The sequence below is a fragment of the Cryptomeria japonica genome, chromosome 7 (assembly GCF_030272615.1).
Source record: "Cryptomeria japonica chromosome 7, Sugi_1.0, whole genome shotgun sequence".
Classification (NCBI taxonomy): Eukaryota; Viridiplantae; Streptophyta; class Pinopsida; order Cupressales; family Cupressaceae; genus Cryptomeria; species Cryptomeria japonica.
The window spans coordinates 29860618-29881390 of NC_081411.1; the positions used below are offsets into that span (position 1 = coordinate 29860618).

The 20773-nt window shown below is 38.4% G+C and overlaps 2 protein-coding genes across 2 annotated transcripts; both read left to right on the forward strand.

The window, feature by feature from the left end:
* The first annotated feature begins 82 nt into the window (after nt 1–82).
* On the forward strand, nt 83–18145 carry LOC131078145 (uncharacterized). Its single transcript, XM_059208024.1, has 5 exons — nt 83–363; nt 16212–16820; nt 16954–17168; nt 17276–17829; nt 17972–18145. Exons 2-5 carry the CDS (start codon nt 16234–16236, stop codon nt 18143–18145), a joined length of 1530 nt encoding a protein of 509 aa, XP_059064007.1. The 5' UTR covers nt 83–363; nt 16212–16233.
* On the forward strand, nt 1215–2432 carry LOC131078130 (RAN GTPase-activating protein 1-like). The gene has a single exon (XM_058015803.2). The coding sequence runs from the start codon at nt 1215–1217 to the stop codon at nt 2430–2432; it is 1218 nt and encodes a 405-aa protein (XP_057871786.2).
* Nucleotides 18146–20773: the final 2628 nt, after the last annotated feature.

Consider the following 20773-nt stretch of genomic DNA (forward strand, 5'->3'; position numbering starts at 1 on the left):
TTAAAAAACAATAGATTATTATTATTGCCAAGCACTGGCTATTATTTTTTCCTACACGGAGGTATGGATAAAATTTGTAAAACTGAAGGTATCGATAAAGTTTCTAAAGCGAACTGGGTAATTAAGTTTCTAATATTGGCCTGCCTTCCATAACGGTCGCTTCATATGGTATTGTTTGAATTGGGGTTTGCAGGTGATCTGCTTCGTTGCTTCGCTTCGATTTTTGGCTTTCGGGTGCTTGTTGTTTATATCTTTTGGCTGCATTTTTAGGGTCACAAAGTTTGGTGGCGTTTTGGCCTGCTGCAGGACAAGATACACTCCTTGTCCGGTATCCATACAGCTGAAAACTAGTACAGTTCAGTGGTGAGCAAGACGATTTTGTTCAAATTTGGGTTTGATATTGGCTTCTTGGTTTTGTTGAAAGCGTTCTGAGAATGCGTTTTGTTATTATGCTACAAATTTGAAAATAAATTGCTAACATGGAAGTGGATAAGGGCATTGGAACTAACAGAAATTATTATATCGATTTCAGTATTTTTGTCGGGTATGTAGAAATGTTGTTGCATGTTTTTTGTTTTGCATGCGAATTGCTTGCTTATTGTCAAAATCTGATTAGGAATTCTGAAACCAAAATCTGAACATAAGAGCTTTTCATATGGGTTAAAAATGAATTTGAATTCTGAGATTAAAAAAAGGATGACGAAAGCAATAAAAATCGGGGTGCATCTATGTAACTCTTAATGCCGGTTTCTTGGCGCCTCTATTTTTTCAAATGCTCTGTAAAAGTTTTCAACTTAAACAAGAGGATTGTACAATTGGTGACATTGTTAGGTATGTTTTTCAAACTACTATTTGTTTTGACCAGAGACTCAGAATTGGAATAATCTGTTTATGCTATAAAATACAAGAGATCTTGATGGGAAGCTTCAATTCAAACATTTCATATGTGCCTTGCGCAAAAGTCTCTTGAAAACCATCAAGCATTGACAACAAAGCATGCAAAATTATTTAATTCTTTTTTGGGTTGTTTTGTTACAGATCAAGAATCAGATTTTTTTTTTTGATAAAGGTCATGGGAACTTCCCAGAATCAGCTCTGGCCACCAAGCGAAGACGCACGCTCGTTGTTGGTTGAACACATGATCAGTTGTCTCTCTTTGGAATCCTATTTTTCCAGTAGGCATGGCCTTATGAGCAAAGAAAAGGCAGGAGAACATGCAAAAAAAAATAGAAGATATAGCATTTGCTGCTGCAAATCATTATATTAGTAAATACCCAAATGCAGATGGTAGCTCCACTACGCAGTTTTATGCGAAGGAAACAAGCAAATTATTTTTGGATGCCCTTGTGCAAGGATCCCCTGAAGAGACAGAAGATCTCAACGCCAGCGAAGCATTCCCTGAAATAGTTGAAGCGAAAGAAACATTTTTTGATATGTTTACAATGGAACGAGGATTTCTTGATGAAGCTTTAGCCACAAAGTTCTTCAGACCATTAGAAGAAATTAGGAATTATTGTACCAAGATACGCTTTGGCAACCAAAGTTTTGGAGTGGAGTCAGCTCGTGTTGCGAAAAAAGTCTTGATGGATGTTCAGAAAACTTTAACAGATGTGGAATTTGCAGATTTTGTCTTCGACAGATCTCAGGCTGAGGCACTTGAGGTTATGTCAATATTTTCATCTGCTTTAGAAGGGTGCGTGCTGAGATCCTTTAGTCTTTCACTAAATGAATTGGCAGAGGAGACCATCAAAGCTTTTGTTCCACTCTTGAAATCTCAGAAAATGCTAGAAGAATTGAAATTCAATTATTTCTACATTTCCGTCGAAGCTGCGAGAGCCATTTGTGAGCTTCTTCCATCTATTGAAAGGATTAAGAGTTTGCATTTCCATTACAACGATTCAGGAGATGATGCAGCAGAGACACTTTCACTGCTTGTTAAGAAATGCATTGCTCTGGAGGATTTTGAATTCTCCGCAAGTGAGATAGGTACACGAGGTGCTATAGCTTTAGCAGGAGCTTTGAGCGAAGGCAGCAGGTTGAAAATGCTTAATTTAACAGATAACATGTTTGGGACAAAAGGTGGGATTCCTCTGAGTCAAGTCGTCTCTAGACATTTGGGTCTCACAGAAGTTTACTTTCGCCATATGAATCTTGAGGATGAAGGTGTAATTGCAATTGCCGACAGCCTCAAGGATGCAGCTCAATCTCTAAGAGTTCTTATGATTGGAGGAAACAATATCACTTCAAAAGCAGCTCCAGCTTTGGCAGCATGCCTTGCTGAAAAAAAATTGCTAACAACGTTTTCTGCAGCAGGAAACAAACTTGAGGATGTTGGATCAATTAAAATATGCAAAGCAATTTCAAAAGGTCATGAGCAACTTAGAGTACTTGATTTGAGTGCAAATGCTATGACTGTTATTGGGGTTAGCTAAGGCTGCTGCGGAAGCTGTTGCAAATAAGCGTGAGTTCCGTTGGCTTTTTATTTATGAAAATTTTGTTACTGAAAAAGGAATTGAGATTGTCAAAGATGTGCTGAGAAAAGGTACCAACGGTGATTCTGTACTTGGCAGATAGGACTGCTACAGACTTTGATCTCAAACTAATTTTGAAAAATCTACAAGTTTTCAAACACAAGGCTAATTCTTCTTTAGCAGGACTTCATCTTTTTCTCTTGTAATAGTCTCATGCCATTCATATTTTGTTTCCTTGAACATATAGTCTCTATTCCCTTTTGTCTAATGTACTGAAGTAAATAGCACTATGTACATTTGTGTGTATGGTTAAAATGTCATCTTTCCGAAATGTGCCTTTCATTGATTTCAATATTTATTAATTATTGGGTACCAATTATTGTGAAATTGTATTTTACATGGATTTCACATTAGTTTACACAATTTAAATTAATATCATGTAGCTTAAATATTTTATTCTAGTTGTCTAGTTCAGGTCAGAGTTATATTTTGTTAGAATTAGTAGGGCTTGCACTATTTTTCTAGCAGAAAGGATCATTATTTGTTCCAAAATTTTCAGCACTTATATATTTTCAGCATTTTCAAGAGAACGTTTATGTTCAGAACTAGGGACTTGCTTCTGTTTTAGTTTCAGAAATTTCTGTTTAGTTACAGCAGGTGTCTTAGTTGAGTTCAGAACAGGCAGAATTACTTTCTAGATCCTCACATGCAGAGAAGGTTTTTTAATTATTCTCCACTTCTTGCAATGTGTAATCTTGAATAGTTCAATTCCCTAATTGAATAAATCTTGCACATGAGAAATTTTTTGCTTGAAGAGATCCTCACATGAGAATTACTTTCTTCTAGCTTTCTGTGAAGGTAGTGGGATCTTCATTTCAGGTAATTTCAGAATTTTGCTTTAGAATTCAGTAACTTGTTATTTAAATTGAGAGCCCTAATCTAGTTTTTTCAGAATGATGTTAAGTACTTATCTCTATAAAGGTGTTGCACCTTTTTTCCTTTCATTTGGGTTATACATGCTTTCTTGCTCCTTAAAGTCCTGCAATCACCAGACAAATTTCCTGTTTTTTTTGTCAGTTAGTCTTCTCTAAATACTTTTTGAAAAAATAATTTGTGTCAAGCTTTGCAAGGCTATCTCTTGGAAAAATAAATAATGTTGAAGGAGTTCTTTTTGCTTTTGAATGAAAAGTGGGCTTAGTTTCTGTTCTTTGTCTCTGGAAAACAATATGTTTCCATTTTATTGATGGCATCATAAATTTTGAAATTCACTTTAAATTACTTTCCCCACTTTCACAATTGAAGGTGTCATTTGTTAGTCTGAAGCACGATGTTTGTGGCAGGTTCACGTAGTTTCTTTGGTGGAACCTATCCAGCCATTACGTTAACTATGTGATGGCTTCTGATAATCAGAAAGAAAAAGTAAAGAATCGTGAAGAGTCTTCACTTTAATTTCCAGTGAAAACCAATTTTCTCTTGGTGGGCTTAACTAATCTTCTTGTCATCTGATAGATGTTCTTAGATTTGGGAATTCAATTGTTGCATTTTTTGCACATATTAATGTCTCGCTATTATTTATGGAGCTAAGTGTTTCAGTTAGTTTGACATGGTTCCTTGTGTTGAAAATGTAGCTAGGTCATATCCCTTGATTGGGCCGACCTAGCTGGGTAAATTTTAATGTGGCCTTCGGTCTTAAAATTTATTGTGTATGGGCCTATTTGGGATATTGTGTAACTTGTAAATTCAATAGGTCAGGACCTATTAATATGTAGCTTGTAAAGTGTTATTGGTCAGGTCCTAACCGATGTAACTTGTGATATTGGTCTGACCCTATAATGGCGAATGTAACTTGTGGTTATAAATGGGTTTGACCCTATAATGTAACTTGTGAATTTGCAATTTGGCGCCAAAGCCAACCTAGGCATAAGGGTTAAGGGCATGTATATAAAGGAAGTGACTTGAAGTCACAAGTCACATAACATAAGCGAATATCATCTGCCTTAATGCGATCTGTTCTGCTCCAAAAGATCAGCAAACTACATTCTGAAGTCAGCGAAATTGTCTTCTGGCTGGGCGAACATCTTCCTAGGTCTGCCGAGCCTGCCCCAAGGCTGCCGAACCTGCTCCAACGCTGCCGAACTTACTTCAGGCTGTGCTACATCTGTTCTAGGGCAAGCGAACTCCCGCACATGATCTGCGATCAACAATCTGGGCGATTGTTCAAATCTGACCTGAACTGTGATTCAGATAAGTTCTTTGTATGCCCTAGAAGGGCAGTATTGTAGTCTGCTGCTATACCTAATCTAATCAGATCTGAGATCTTTAGTTGCTAGGTTTTTCCTCCAAGAGGGAGGTTTTCCCAGGGTACATGTGTGTTATGTGTATGATTTACTTTGCATTCTGATTTTCTGTTCTATACTGCTAATCTGATCACTAAAAACTAACATCTTGTAGTGGAAACTCGAATCTGCCTAGGCACTGATTTCTTTTGCTGTGTTCTGACGATTCAAGGAAGTAAATTTAAATCATTGTTTGACATGGTTCCTTGTAGTGGAAACTCGAATCTGCCTAGGCACTGATTTCTTTTGCTATGAGTTCTGACAATTCAAGGAAGAGCTGCTGTTTTAAATTTAAATCATTGTTTAGCTATCATTGTTAAAAAAATACAGATCTCAAGCCCTCCTGTCACCGAATCAGCCAGATTACAGGAGAGAATTTGAAACAGGTTATCAGCATTCTCACAGTTTTGGATTATAAGGATAGTATATGGCTAAAATCCCCAATTATTATTATCACTTACAATTCCCTTTCTAAAATTTTGATTCAGATTTGAACCTTTCAATCCTTCTTGACAGGAAATTTAAATACATTTTCAATGCACTTTCATTGTTACTGGAATTTATTGGAACAATATGCCTCTAGTATTCTATTTGTAAGAAACACTAGAAACCACTTATTCATGCTACATAGCATGAACTAAACAACACAAACTGTCTTCTCAAGCTTACATGCTATCATCCCCTGCACACTTGCTAGCTACATCATTTTCAAAAATCTGTATTTTCATGAAAGATAATTTTAACGTTGCAACAGGAATCACCAGCAGCATGAGCCCTTCAAAAGATTGGCATCAGCTATAGTACACAAATCCATTATACCACAAAGACATTTCACACTGCATACAGATGCTTATAGAGTTCTATCAAACTGATAGCCCAGTCAAATAAAACTAGTAGGTCTTTATCATTCAGCCAAGCCTAGCAATGTAGCAGAAAGTTCCACAAAATGTGACTGATGCCGTTCAGTGGATGAACATAAAATTCATCTCAACAAACCACATAGTTAGCTGATAGGCTTCTCCTGGGAGAAAACTCATGTACAGAGCTATCGGAAAAGATGTCTCACACCATCAAACCCTTTTCAGAGTTCAGAAATTTCGTAAAACAACTTTCAAGGGCTGAAAATTTCATTAGATACTGACGTGGTAGCTACACCTTCCACTACCCTACCAATGAAAAGATCTGTATTAAATGCAGAGTAAATGAAATCCGATATCCGAATCAAATCTGATCTCCAGTAAGAGTATTGGCAACTGTTATGAATACTTTTCCTGCTCGGAGCACAGTATGGAACGTCCTATAGATGTCGTAGAAAAATGGAGGATGTGGTTTCAATTGTTCCCACTTTCAATTGCATGAACGATGAAATTTGTGGCAGTTCTTTGCACTTAGTCAGGGTTTACGATGGCCATGGAGAATCTCAGGTGTATCACAGATTCATTGGTGTATACCTTTTCCTTTATATTATTGGTCTGACAAGCAAATGTTTGGCATCATTTAGTTATTTGTTCTCAGACAACTTTTTTCTGCAAAGAATGGCTGCATAAGGTTCGTTTGGAGGAGATGAAGCCCTACATGTACGATTTGTAGGCTAGAAATAGCAAATTTTTCTGTTAAAAATGTCTCACTTAAAGTAATTGAAGTTTCAATCCTAAGCACCTCAAGTGACTTGTAAATATGCAATTTTAGGTGCGAAAGATCTTAAATTTGCAATTTTTGGTTTGAAGGGATCCAAAATTTGCAATTTTTGGCCCTTAGGACTAAAAAAATTTATCTTAAGGATTTGAAATTTTCACTTATTTGCAGCAACTGTTGGGAGATTGGTATTGCTTTGTCTATAATAAAAATTTGCTCTCGTAAGGCTCCTTAATATTTTGCCTCAAATTCTGCCCATTTTTTTCATCGACATCCTTGATAGTACAATTTATGTGCAGAATCTTTAGGTAAGTCACTTGCCATGGTTTAAGTGAATGTTTTTTTTTGGGGAATCTATACTCAGTCACACATTTTTTGTTGTGTTTTATTTCATTCTAAAATGGTTTTCTTTATCTGTTAAATTAAGGCTTTGTGCAATTAGCACACTCTTCTCTTCCAAACTAATTATTGTCTCTTCCACCAACAAACTCCATTCAGTAAGAAGCCATTTTGTTGTTGCCTAAATGTAGGCCCCTCCAAATGTACTCCTCTACAGCCAAAAAGAGTTCTTGTGTCTGTGATGGACTCAAGGAGAAATTGCATTTTGCCTTTCTCATTGGTAGTCCTGATTTAAATTTGTGTTTCCTTTAAAATGGATTAAGTCTACTTAAGAAATTTTGTATTTGTGTTTGAATGTAGTGCAAATTCTGTCACAAAGAAGGGAGGACTGATGATTGGAGGTCGAGGCTGACCATATAGTATTGAAATCAAAGATCGGAAAATCGCCTCAGACTCGCCAAACTCGGCGAGTCCGAGTACGAGACATGCCCCCCGAGTTGGCGAGCTCGGACTCGGACTCGTTCGAGTCCAGAGGGCGAACTCGCCAGATTTGCCGAGTCCGAGTACGAGACATGCCCCCCGAGTCTGGCGAGCTCGAACTCGGACTCGTCCGAGTCCAGAGGGCAAACTCGCCAGACTTGCCGAGTTGGCAAGTTTGGCATAAACTTGCCAAACTCGGCGAGTGCCAACGGCAAGGCCCAAAAAAGGCGAAAAAAATGCATTTTTTAAAGTTTTTTTAAAATGTCTAATCTCGTCTTTGTTCACTACAACCTCCGCCTAAGAATGAGAAAAATTAGGGTTACAACATGTCAGCCAATAGAAAAATAACACGTGATGCCTTTACTAAATAATAACTAAGTTACTGGTTCCGGTACGCCGATATGGCAAAATTTTGAAAATTCGTTTGGGTTCGTTAGTACAAAAACATGTAAATTTATATATATATATATATATATATATATATATATATTTTGATATTTGTGAAGTCTATAAGCATGAATTAAAATTTGCATGTCACATAGCTTCATATAAACAACAAAACAAACATAAGCTTGTAATCATAGCATCATATACATCAAGTTTAATATCAAAATGACAAAATATTCAAGTATCATTGTTTCAACTTTCAACAATATAAAGTTTAATCATCAAATGGATAATCTAATTCATCCTCCTCCTCATTGACATTGACATTAGATGAGCCAATGCCACTTGTAGAGGTGAAATGAGTGAATATAATGTTTTAGAAGTCACTTTTACGATATAAGTTTCACTTTTTAGTAGGCAGAATTCAAAAAATAATTAAATTTTGCATATAATTTGCTTTTTTGGGCCGCTCAGCCACCCGGGTTCAACTGGGTTCGACTGGGTTCGACCCGGGTTCGCTTGTGTTCGATCCGGGTTTGTTTGGGCTCGACCAGGGACAAACCACCTCTAGGTTTTTTGAACCCGGGTCGAACCCAGTCCAAACCGGACCCAAACCAGGAACCCGTTCAAACCAGGACCGGTACCAAGGGGGTCCAAGGGCGAACCCGGTAACTTAGAATAATAAAAGTCTTTTTGGCCTCGCGGGGTGCTGCCCCTCGACCCTGCCCTGTATCGGGACAGGGAGTGCGCAAGGGGCATTGCCCCTTAACCCCACCTTGGGGGCGCTGCCCCCAAACCCCCATTGAAAAATATGGGGGGAAACTACGTCAATAGAAGTAGGGAAAATTTAACCTCCGAGTCTGACACTGATTGGATTGACCAGGTAGATATAGAGGCTGAGGTTGTAGCCATGGCAGAGGAGGAGCACAGAGCACAAGCAGAGACAGGAGATACTGATAGTGACACAAATGTTCTTGATGTTGGTGAGCATGGCATGGTGTCATGGGGAGCGACTATGGCTGCTGAATCATCTAGGACCTACCCTAAACACCTTCGCAGGGGTCAGGGCAAGAGGGTGCACGCTCCTCTGAGCCATAGGCTTGTAGTTGTATTTACCTTTGGTATTTGTGTGGAACATTTGATGATGATCATATGATGACATGGATTTTTTATTCCATGAGTTTTGTAATATTGTATACATTTGACAATATTTATATATTTATGTTTGTTATTTCCTTCAGCTACAATTTGTGTTTATGCTTATGTGATTGATGTATACTTGTGTATGTAATCAAATGAGCTGAGTTTGATGATGTTATTGTGTCTTTAAGGTGTATTCAATAAAGGGTGCATGAAACAAGTTTTAAATCTTTAAAAATCTTCAAATTTCTTGAGTTTTTCACTTTCCTGAGTCCAGCTGAGTCTGAAGCCGAGTTTGACTCCGAGTCCCGAGTCCCGTTTCTTTGATTGAAATAGATTGAGATTTGGGCATTTGTGCCCATAATGCTATTTGATGTTAGAGGATATGAACTTGTAGATTTTGTTTTCAAAGATGGATGGAAGGCAGTATCAGTAAGTGATGTAATTTTCTTTGTATTTTAGAAATAAGAATACAAATTTGTGAAGAAAAGGAAAACTACATTCATAATTCAATTCAATGAAAAGGGAACAGATAAAAATTTCACATGTTCAGATATGGCACAATTCTATGGGACTGTGATTGCTGCTGCATGGTGAAAACTGTCTTGGAACACTTATATTGAAGCAATTACCAATTTGCTATGGTCCATTTATTGTAGAAATGATAGTGCTATGTCCTAAAAAGCATGTTGCCCATGCCTATTTGTTCCTGTAAGATTCTATTATAATTGCATTCTAAGATTCTATGATAATTGCATGAACTCCACTTCTATCGCTTAATGTTTAATCTATACTTAAAAATAAATTTGACAAAATAATTTCACATATTTCTTAGGGTTTCCATGTACAAATGGCTTAACCTAGAGTAACATTATAATCATTCTTCTCCCTAGCCATCTCTCTTGTAGGATTAAAACTAAACCCAAAATGTTTGTTATGATGTTGCTTATGTTATCACTAAGGTCTGCACCCTAGCTAAGCCTAGACTCAGCTAACCTGTGACACATGGGACTACTTCCAGGGTGTGGGTACTCTATGACGGAAGTAGACCTCCAGAGAGGGCTGGTTCCCTTTGAAGTTTCCTAAAACTACTGATTCAGGGCTGGTTCCCTTTGAAGTTTACTGAAACTACTGATTCTTTTACAGAGAAAAGGGATAGAAGGATGGCTGTAAATGAAAACCTATTCTACTCAAGAGGTGATGCACAAAAGTATTTTGTTTTTTGATTTTGGAATGACTGATTACAATTGAAGAACCGAGAAAAAAATATGTTCACAACCTATTCGGTTCCTATGATGATCATAAGCACTTCATATAGAGGTCATTCTCTTTCAGCTTGCATGAAAGATGATATAAATCATACAATTATACCAGCTGAAACAAAATATTGGCACAGTATATAACTTGATCAAATCAAAGGAGAACTTGCTGATACATTGAACTGATGCATAGAATAATAAAGGATTCAAAGCAAATCCCAGTGGATACTCAGCACAATAAAATGTAAATGACAAGTAACAAGTAGGAACAGCAGTGCCCTTCATTGATTTTCAAAAGAATCTGATTACAATATATAGAAATAACTCTTGAGTTTCATGTATAGGAGGTTATAAGAAATAATGCAGCTGAATACATACAAAATCAGAGACAAACTCAAGAAATTTTGAGTTACAAGACTCATTTCTCTGCTGTACATACAGTGAAAGGCAAGAACTAACTGAAAACATGAACTGAAATTGCCTTCTATTGAAGCTGCTCTAAAATTTGAAATTCGAAATTCTGGCTCTTTTTGGTTTGCTAACTCATTTGAGTTGTAGGATGTGCTGGCTGCTCCTTTGTCCCTTGAAATCAGCTGCTAATTGATTTGGAAATTTGAAACAAGTTGTGCTGGGCGAGCATATTTGAAATCTCCATAAAACTAGGGTTGGAACTGGAGATTTAGAGCTGATTTGCCTCCAAACTGCCCCTTGGTTGATGACTCACACCTTGAAGGCTTTAAATCAGGGGTAGGACTGCACATTTGACCTCAAAATGCTCCTCAAGTGGTGGAATTTGTATTTGGCCGACCCCTTGACTCATGAATACATTAACGATGAGTTTGAATTTTGAATTTCAAGTATTGCTCCTTTACTAACTCACTTTGATGACTACATCTTGCATTTATAACAAATTTGAATTTAGAATTCAATTTTGATCTTTTTGAACTAACATCTTTAACTGACGAATGTGACACATGTCAATCCTTCATGCTTCTCTGAGATTGCCATATGACTGCAAGACTTAAATCTGATCCTTCATACTGTTCATAGTTCATACTGCCTTATTGACTGTGCATAGGGCTGAGAGTTCTGATCTTTTCCAAAAATGTAGATTGCAACGAGTTCAATATTTTGCTCCTAATTTCTTCATTGCAAGCCTTCCATCCATGGTTTGCATGGTGAACTCAACAAGTATACCTTTTCTGATTGGTCCTTCAGGAAGTCTGAGATTCAAAGTGTTGCGTCTGTGAAAGTGAAGGTTCTACACAGCCTTGTGACATATACTATTTCTCTGATGCTCAAAGATCTGCAATAAGTATTCACTGTTTACTGTGTGGACTGCTCTAACAGCTCCATTCACTGCCTTGAACTGGGTTTTGGCCTTGGGACAGCAAGATGTTCATCAATCATGGATGTAAAACTATTGTTATATCATCCTTCCGGGCTGATAGCTTGTGTACCTTCTATGTTCTGAAAGCTTGACTGCTTCTTTTGCGACTGCTCTATTGACTGTGAACATAGGCTTATATCAGCTGTCTTATGAATGCCCTTGATCTCATACTAAGCTAAGAACACTGTCTCTGCAAGTCTATTATGAAGGAGCACCCTGAAGAAATCACTTGAAAGCAGTGACCTATGTATATCTCTATACCTCTGGGAGCTCTTCCTGGTACTGCTCTCTGTGCACCTCTTGTGACATCCTTTACAGTTTTCTATCTTTTTGAGCTCAAAGCCTCCACCAACTCTTTGTCACTAAAGCTCTTGACTGTGAAGTAAAGTATGTGACAACAATACTCTTTAACGGCTGCTATATTTCTAGTCAGAAACCACAAACATTTATATCCTTATTAGCAGGGAGCTGCTAGCACTATAACTGCTACAAGATTTAGAGCAGGGATCTTATGTTTTCCTCTTGTGATAAGGATTTGAATGCTGAAGGTGCTGCTCTAAGCTTGTATTTGATGCCCTACTCCTCATAACAGTGGCCGAGCTGCTATTGTCTGCATTACTATAATCCCTTTGTATTCTTGGAGATGCTGTCATATCCACCCTTTACTGGAGCTGCCCTATACTGTGACTGAGCTTTTGACTGTGGTATACCATCCTCATCTCTGCTCACAATATTGATAGAGGCTTTAGCTATGATATTCTTCAAAGCCCATTCCCTGTGTGTGTATCCTTTGACTGCTCTTAGGAGGGCTATGGATTGTCTTGGAAGAATTTATTTCCTATCACAGTCAAATTACTGTCATGACATCATTGATCATTATTTTAGACTGAGTTTTGACTGCTATAATGACCGTATTTTTACTTTGATGGGCTGCTCTATAAACCCATTTTCTTTAAAAACCTTTGTAGAAGATGAAAGACTGTTATATGACAGCAAAATGACCAAGCAAAAACCTCTACCATGATTGAATCTGTCTTCATATCTATGACTCAATCTCATGCATGAGAAAAACTCCTCCATCATACCGCTTGTTGGACTGCTTGAATTTTATTTTTTTCGGGTGACTGAAGCTCTTGAAAGATCTTTTCAACTAATGCATTTTCCCTATGTCTTCTGCTTTGTTATAGTAACCCCCCTTCATGAATGACTGTTCTCGAATTGGATGGCATTGTTCTCTATTTACTGTTCTTATAAGCTGCTCACTGTTGTATTTGACAAGTATTTACTGTTTGTGTTGAGGACTGAAACCTATGGTCTATGCCTTCAAGAGTTACCTGTCATCTTCATTTCCAGCTTACTGTTTTGTCTCCTTTTCATGTGTTTGCTATAGGCTTTGATAGTGGTGATTCCTTGGCATCACACTCATGACCCTATGTCTGCACATTCGCTGTCTAATGAGGAATTTCACTGTCTTTAGGGTGCTTTGTAATTGGCTCCTTTGTGTTTGCTATCTCACTGTGTTCAGTGTGCCGATGATTACTTTGATGGTGATCTCATAACCTCCCAAGGCTATATCTGTTATGGCTTGATGAAGATAATGTCACAGTTTTGACAGTGTTCACTGTCTCGATAATATCCACTATGACTGCTGTATCCATCATTTCCTGCTCAACGAGCTCATGCCCTCGCTTCGCTGATTTATGATGACTGAGACTGAGGCTGTCCTTGGACTTGTGACTGCATCTTTTTCATGGAGAGACTGTTCCTACTGTCACAAGCAATGGAAATCTATGTCTACTCATTGGAAACAACGGAAATCCTCTTACCAAAATCATTACCTTGGTCACACAACAACATTCACTATATCAAATGCATAAAATGATGAAGGATTTCATCAAAAGTCATAAAGAACGTATGAAGCTTTTATTCAAAGTCTACCTTCACTTCAGAAAGCTCATTACTATCTGCCTTTGATTATTGAGACATGGCCTTGTCCCATAGCCCTGCTCACTAAATCTTGTTGTTGTTGCTCTTGAAAAATCAAGAAGGAAAACTCCTAGAACTGCTGTTCACTGAAACTTTGAGTGCTGCCCTTCATATGGCCGCCATCAATGAGTTTGATGCAAAGATTTCGGGCAAAGTTTTTAAATAAACCCGTGATCTCCCTTCTTAAACTCAACATACAACGTGTTAACATTGAGTTAACATGCTTTTCCCTCAAAAGAAACCTCTAAGAATATGACTCCCCTTATGTGAAAATGACTCTTGTAATGACTCTTGTTCAAAGGGATTTCTTTAGAACATCAAGAGTTTCTTTTTCAGATTACAAGGCAAATTTTAAATCATTAAAACCCCCCTCAAAAGAAATATTTGAGCAAGTATAAGGACCTAGAACTTTTAACAATAAGGTCGAAAACTTAACCATCAAAACTTACTGACCAAGCCCCCCTAATAAATGCAATTTACACTAATGTGAAAATTAGAGAACGGCTTACACGCTTAATTTGTTTAAAAAATAATGAATAAGGATTTACGGTGGAATTTCAGTTTCAGAAAAATTGGTGGGACATAAATTAATAGTGATGGAACTTACAATCTCAGAAATACTCCTTCCAAGGCATACCATGTATCTCTGCATCCTCAATTAATATGATAATATGATTTACTGCCTTCTGTTCTGCAAGCTTCTGTTTTTGCTTAATTTTATAGCAACTAGCCATCTCATGTTATTGATGTTCCCCAAATCATCCTGGGCTTGGATAATGGTACAGAGTGCAAAGGCTCCAAGATCAGAATGCACAGTTGAAAGATGTCATGATACAATAAATACGTAACTCCAACCTGTTGTGAGGTATTCACACATCGCCCCATTGCAAATGGGGACCCCCGCTTTTCGCTTTCTAGGATTAGTCCTTTTTGCTCAGTCCTAGGTTGTCTTCGAGTCTTTGCTATTAGTCTTTGCATTGAAGGGCTAGAGTTTCTCAAGTAGCTAGAGAGTCATCATGTCAGGTTGGTCTCTTGAGTGGAGTGAAGTAGGACATCAAGTGTTGCAAAAATGATTGAGGCTTGAACAAATTGGGCAAAGTCAGGTGAAAGGACTAAGTCAAGAGTCTCTCTTAAGGACATGAGACCCCTGTATCTTCCCAAGGTCATTAAGCGAATTTCCCATCTAATTCATGTCCTTGCCAAGGTCTTAGGGCGAGAATTTCACTAAGGTGATGTACCTCATCAAGGTCCTAGAGCGAGCTTTGTCTTTGAGTCCTGTCCTTGGGAAGGTCATAGAGCGAATTCACCTATCTTGTCCTTGTCCTTTCAAAGGATAGTGAGTGAAATTCCCACATCTTGACCTTGTCCTTACCTTGGTCCAAGAGTGAACTGCACTTTGAACCTTGTCCTTACTAAGGACATAGATCGAATTGTGTTTTCTAGCCTGCCCTTACCTTGGTCCAAGAGCGAAATTAATCATTTGATCATGTCTTTAGAGCTGTCATTGAGGGAACCTAATTATGTCCTTGGATCTAGGTCTTAGAGCAAACTCTTTCACCTTGACCCTATCCTTGCTAAGGTCCTGGAGCGAATTTAACCTTGACCCTGTCCTTGGAGAGGACCTAGAGCGAACTTGTTTCTTATCCTTGCCAAGGTCCTTGAGCGAGTTTTTGCCAAGTATGTACCTCACTGAGACCTTAGAGAGAAGTTGAAGATGTATACCTTAGAAAGACTTTAAGGTGAATTTTGTCCAATCGATGTACCTTGTTAAGGTCCTAGAGCGAGATTTTTTGTATAGGTCTTGGAGCGAATTTCACCTTGACCCTGTCCTTGCTAAGGTCCAAGAGCGAATTTTGTCTTTGAGTCCCGTCCTTTTGGAGGTCATAGAGCGAATTTCCTATATAGGCATTCTTGGGAGGCCAAATTCATGAAGTTGAGGTAAAAGAAGTGATGAGTTTCATGCAGAGTTCCAGGACTCGCCAGGACTCGCCAAAACTCGGCGAGTCACGGGTCGAGTCACCCTTGGCGAGTCCTGGGTGGCTCGGACCCGGACTCGGCGAGTTTTGGCCAAGTCTTGGTGAGTCCTGGAACTCGGTGACTCGGCTCAGACCCGGCGAGTCCCGAGCCCAAAACTCAGCCGGCGTAAACAACCGAAAAAAGCAAAAAAATAAAATTTTAAAAATGGTTTTGCTTGCTTTTTTTTTCATTTATATTTTTAGCTAAGTTGTAAAAGGCATCTCATTTCATTCTATTGAAAAAATAGGAGGAGAAGAGTGAGTTGTGAGGAAAAAGAAGAGAGCATAGTAGGGTAACCAACAAGGAGGAGTAGAATTTCTTCAACAAATCACATTGGGGCAGTGTAATACTTGCATTTGGTGCATCAAAAACTTGTTAGAGAGGATTGGAAAGAGGTTGCATTTCATTTCAACCTTCTTATAAGAGGTAAGATTTATATTTTTTGGTTTTTTTGGTGTTTTATAAGCAAAATTTACATTTTTTTTGTTTTCTTAAAACTTAAAGAAATCAGCAAACCCTACAATGTACATTTTTTTTGTTTAAAAATGTAAATTGTAGGGTTTGCTGATTTCTTTATGTTTTGAAATGAAAAAACAATCTACATGGTAGGTTTGCTAATTTCTTTGAAAAAAATGAAAAAAAATGATACAAATTCTATTACATTGTTTTTTGTATCAAAATCAAAACATTGCTATTATATTTTTTTTTGTATTAATTTATAATTTAACAATGGACAAATATTCACTTTTTTTGTAATTGTGTCTTATTCCAGCAACCTTCAACTTTTGAAAACAATGTCTACTTCCAGTCCTCCTCATAGAGCAATCCCGGGTGGAAAAGATCTAGCTTGGAAATATACAGAACCTTTTCTTGAGCAAAAAAAAAGAGAGGCAATATGTAAATTTTGCAAAACATTCTTTCATGGAGGCATAAATAGATTGAAATACCACCTTGCCGGCATATGTGGCCATGATGCAGAGCCTTGCACACTAGCACTTCCTAAGGCTATTCGTGAGTGTCAAGTGCTATTAGACACATTTGAGACTCGAAAAGAAATAAAGAAGAGACAAAGAGAGGAGTTGGCTCAGGCTAGCATTGGTTGTGTTGGAGAGGCCTCTTCCATGCCTCCATATTGTCCTAGTGGGAGTGCTAGTGCTTCTGTTGCCGGTAGTGTCAGTGCTAGTGGGAGTATCAGTGCAACTCCAACCATTGGTCCTAGAGTTCGTAAATCTAGGATGGATTCATATTTTGAGCCACGCACTACTCCTGGTGCCCAACCTTCACTTGAGAGCATGGCTTGGAACAAAGAGGTACACAATAAGGCTAAAGGTGCAATTGGAAGATTTTGGTTTTATTGCAATATTCCATTCTTCGCAGCCAGGTAATTCCTTTTAGTTTTTATTTGATTGTTTTAAGTTTTTAAGTTGTTAATATTCTTAGTTTGTTTTGTGACTTTGTCTAAGACTCTAATATTTATAATTTTATACTTATCTTATTTAATTTATTTGTGATAGGTCTCCTTATTGGCAAAACATGGTTGATGCCATTGCTATTTGTGGGGCGGGTTCCAAGATAAGTGGCCCAATTTTGATAGAATCGGTGGTTGATGTAAAAGCCACATTAAAGGAACATCGAGAGATATGGAAGAAGGAGGGTTGCACCATCATGACCGATGGTTGGACTGATAGGAGAAATCAGATGCTCCTAAATTTTCTTGTTTCTTCTGCAGGTGATTGAATAACTTGAAATTTATTAAATGATTTGTATTTTTTTTTTTGAGTTGAGATTTATTGAATGATCATTGATCACTGTTTTTGCTTTGTTTTCAAATTTCAGGTGGCACCATGTTCATGAAGTCCATTGATGTTTCCGCACATTCTAAAAATGCCACTTACCTATGTGAGGTTATAGAGGAGGTCATATATGAAGTGGGCGAGGAGAATGTAGTACAAGTGGTGACTGATAATGCAGCAAATTATGTTGCTGTAGGTAAACTTTTGATGGAGAGGCACCCATCTATATTTTGGTCTCCATGTGCCGCCCATCATATTGACCTCATGTTGGAGGACATTGGTAAGATTGCATGGATCAAGACATGTGTAGAGAAGGCAAAAAATATTTGCAAATTTGTATACAATCATGCATGGGTCCTTAACTTAATGAGGCAATACATGGGGCAGAAGGAGTTGGCTCGTCCTGGAATCACTAGATTTGCCACTAACTTCATCACACTGCAATCCTTGATTCGCAGTAAGGCAGCTTTGAGACGTATGCTTGTTGGTGAGGAGTGGACTTCCTCATCCTATGCTACGAGAGCTGCAGGAGTTGATGTTACAGATTACATTTTTGATGAGCCAGGCTTTTGGACCCCTTGTGCTGAGATTGTGAAGGTAAAATTTTTAAGCATTCTAATCTCTACGTTATGTTTTAAGTTTTTATTTTTATTCGTATTTTTCTTTTATTTGCTTATTTTCATTCACAATTTCACACTTACATTAACTGATATTACATATTGTTTCACAATATTTGCAGTTCATTGAGCCCTTGGTAGTTCTCCTACGTGTTGCTAACGGGGAGAAGTCCGCAATGGGCTACATATACGAGGGCATGGATAGGGCTAAGGAGGGCATCAGATCTGCCTATGAAGGGGATGAGAGTAAGTATCGTCCCATTTGGGATATGATTGACAGGAGATGGCAGACCTAGCTTCACAGGCCCCTTCATGCAGCTGCTTATTACCTCAATTCGGCATTCCATTTCCGCCCTGATTTCAAGGCGGATGAGGAGGTTCTTAGTGGGCTCTACTCAGTGATAGAGCGAATGTTGCCTGGTCATAGCAGCAGTATAGTCCAAGAGCTAGAGGCTTTTTCTAATGCTGAAGGGAAGGTCTTCTCTCGTCTGCTTTGCAAAGAAAATCGAACAAAAATGCAACCAGGTAAAATGTATATTTTAAGAAATTAAGAGCATAATTTTAATTATATGTTATTCAATTTGTTATTAATTATTAAAGGAGGCTGATATTTTTTTCCCTTTTTCTCATCTCAAATAGGTGGTGGCAGATGTTTGGTCCTAAAACACCAAATCTTCAACAGGTAGCCATTCATATTTTGAGCCAACCATGCAGTGCTTCTGGTTGTGAGCGCAATTGGAGTATGTTTGAGCACATACACTCCAAGAGGCGCAATATACTGTCTGTGGAGAGGTTGAATGATCTAGTCTTTGTTCATTACAACCTCCGTCTTAGACACAAACAGGTTATGGACCATGACAACACCCCGATCATGCTAGAGGAGGTTGATCCAGAATCTGAGTGGATCAGTGAGGCTACAGATCCTATCTTTGGTGATGAGGACTTAGATTGGATCGACCAGGTAGATAGAGAGGCTGAGGTTGTAGCCATGGTAGAGGAGGAGGTTAGAGTGCGAGCAGAGCCAGAGCCAAAGCCAGAGCTAGAGCCAGACACAACTGATGTTTGTGAGGGTAGAATGGAGTCACGGGCAGAGAGTATGGCTGCTAATGCATCCAGGACCTACCTTAGGGTTAGACACCTTCGTAGGAAGGACCCAGGCTCCTCTGAGCCATAGACTTGTAGTTGTTTTACTTTTGATATATGTGTGGAACTGGAACATTTGAATTTTGATGTCATGGATTTGATATTCCATGAGTTTTGTAATATTTTTACATTTGACACTATTTATATATCTATGGTTATTGGTTGCTATTTGCTTCAGCTATCATTTGCATTTATACTAATCATAATGTGATTGATGTATACTTGACACTTGTGTATGTGATCAAATTAACTTCTATTTGATGATGTTATTGTGTATTTAAGGTTTGTTTAATAAAGGGTGCATGAAACAAGTTTTAAATCCTTAAAAATCGCTAAATTTCTTGGGTTTTTCACTTTGCCAAGTCCTGCCAAGTCTTGGCCGATCCGAGTCACCCTTGTCGAGTCCGCGCCGAGTCCGAGTCCCATTTCTTTGGTTTCACGTCCTTGTAAAAGTCATAGGGCTACTTGCCAAGTCTTGTCATTTAGGCCATGTCCTTAGGCCGGTCATAGAGCGAGTTTCATCCATCTTGACCTTTTCCTTACCAAGGGTAGTGAACGAGCTGCACTTTAGGTCTTGTCCCTAGTAAGGACATGGAGCGAAATTTTCATCAAGGGCTTGGAGCGAGCTTCTTCACTAAATCATGAATCTTGCATCAACTTGGAACAAATACATCTTTAGACCTTGTCCTTGGAATGTGCCTTGGAGCGATATGTTTTTAGGGCCTGTCCTCATCAAGGACTTAGAGTGAATTATGTTTTGAAACCTGTCATTACCTTGGTCCAAGAGCGAAATTCATGAAGTCTTGTCCTTGGGCTGGTCATAGAGCGAACTTGATCAATTATAGGTCTTGTCCTTAGAGAGGACATAGAGCGAACTGCTAAATAAGTCTTGTCCCTGCCTAGGACAGAGAGCGAACCTCACTTTGACCTTGTCCTTGTCAAGGACACAGAGTGAACTTATCATTTTGGGCCTATCCTTGCTAAGGACATAGAGCGAAACACCTACCTTGATCGCCCAAAGGACATGAAGTGAATTAATTTGAAGTTCATGTACCTTACCAAGGGTCTAGAGCGAATTTTTGAGGTCATGTACTTTGTTGATGATCAAGAGCGAATTTCTTCCTAAAATGGTGTACCTCATAAAGGCCCTAAAGCGAATTTATGAAATCGTGTACCTTGCTCAAGGATTCAAGCGAATTTTCTCCATAAGTGCTCTTGAAGGTCAAATTGGTGATACTTTCATGCGGAAACATTAAAAAGTTTTTAAGGCTAAAATCAACAAAGTGAAAAAGAATTGAAGGGATCAGATTAAGGATCAACACCAAGGCATGTACCTTGCAAACAAGTTAGAGCGAATTTCACCAAATGGTGTACCTCACAGGGGATCTAGAGTGAATTCTTTGCTAAGGTTATGTATGTACCTTGCTGATGGTTTGGAGCGAATTTTCTAAGTGATGTACCTTACTTTCCCTTTTGAGCGAATTTCATCATGCATGTACCTCATAAAGGTCCTAGAGGAAATTTCCCCAACCATGTACCTCACCTCCAAGTTGGGCGAATTTATGAAGTTATGTCCCTTGCAGAGACTTTGGAGCGAATTTTGAAGTATGTACCTCACAGAGGGTTGAGAGCGAGTTCTTGAGGTCACGTACCTCACTCAAGGTCTAGAAAGAACTTCTACCAAACCATGTCCTTTACTCTTGATTTGAAGTGAAATTCCCATGTACCTTGTCCATGATTAGGACCGAGATTCCTTGGAGATATGTATAGTGCCTCCTAAT

What these genes read in the sequence shown, in the direction of transcription:
- LOC131078130 (XM_058015803.2), top strand. Translation starts at nt 1,215, where the DNA reads ATGCAAAAAAAAATAGAAGATATAGCATTTGCTGCTGCAAATCATTAT.
- LOC131078145 (XM_059208024.1), top strand. Translation starts at nt 16,234, where the DNA reads ATGTCTACTTCCAGTCCTCCTCATAGAGCAATCCCGGGTGGAAAAGAT. An exon ending in ATTCCATTCTTCGCAGCCAG is followed by an intron (nt 16,821 to 16,953) that starts GTAATTCCTTTT and finishes TATTTGTGATAG; the next exon opens with GTCTCCTTATTGGCAAAACA. An exon ending in CTTGTGCTGAGATTGTGAAG is followed by an intron (nt 17,830 to 17,971) that starts GTAAAATTTTTA and finishes CAATATTTGCAG; the next exon opens with TTCATTGAGCCCTTGGTAGT.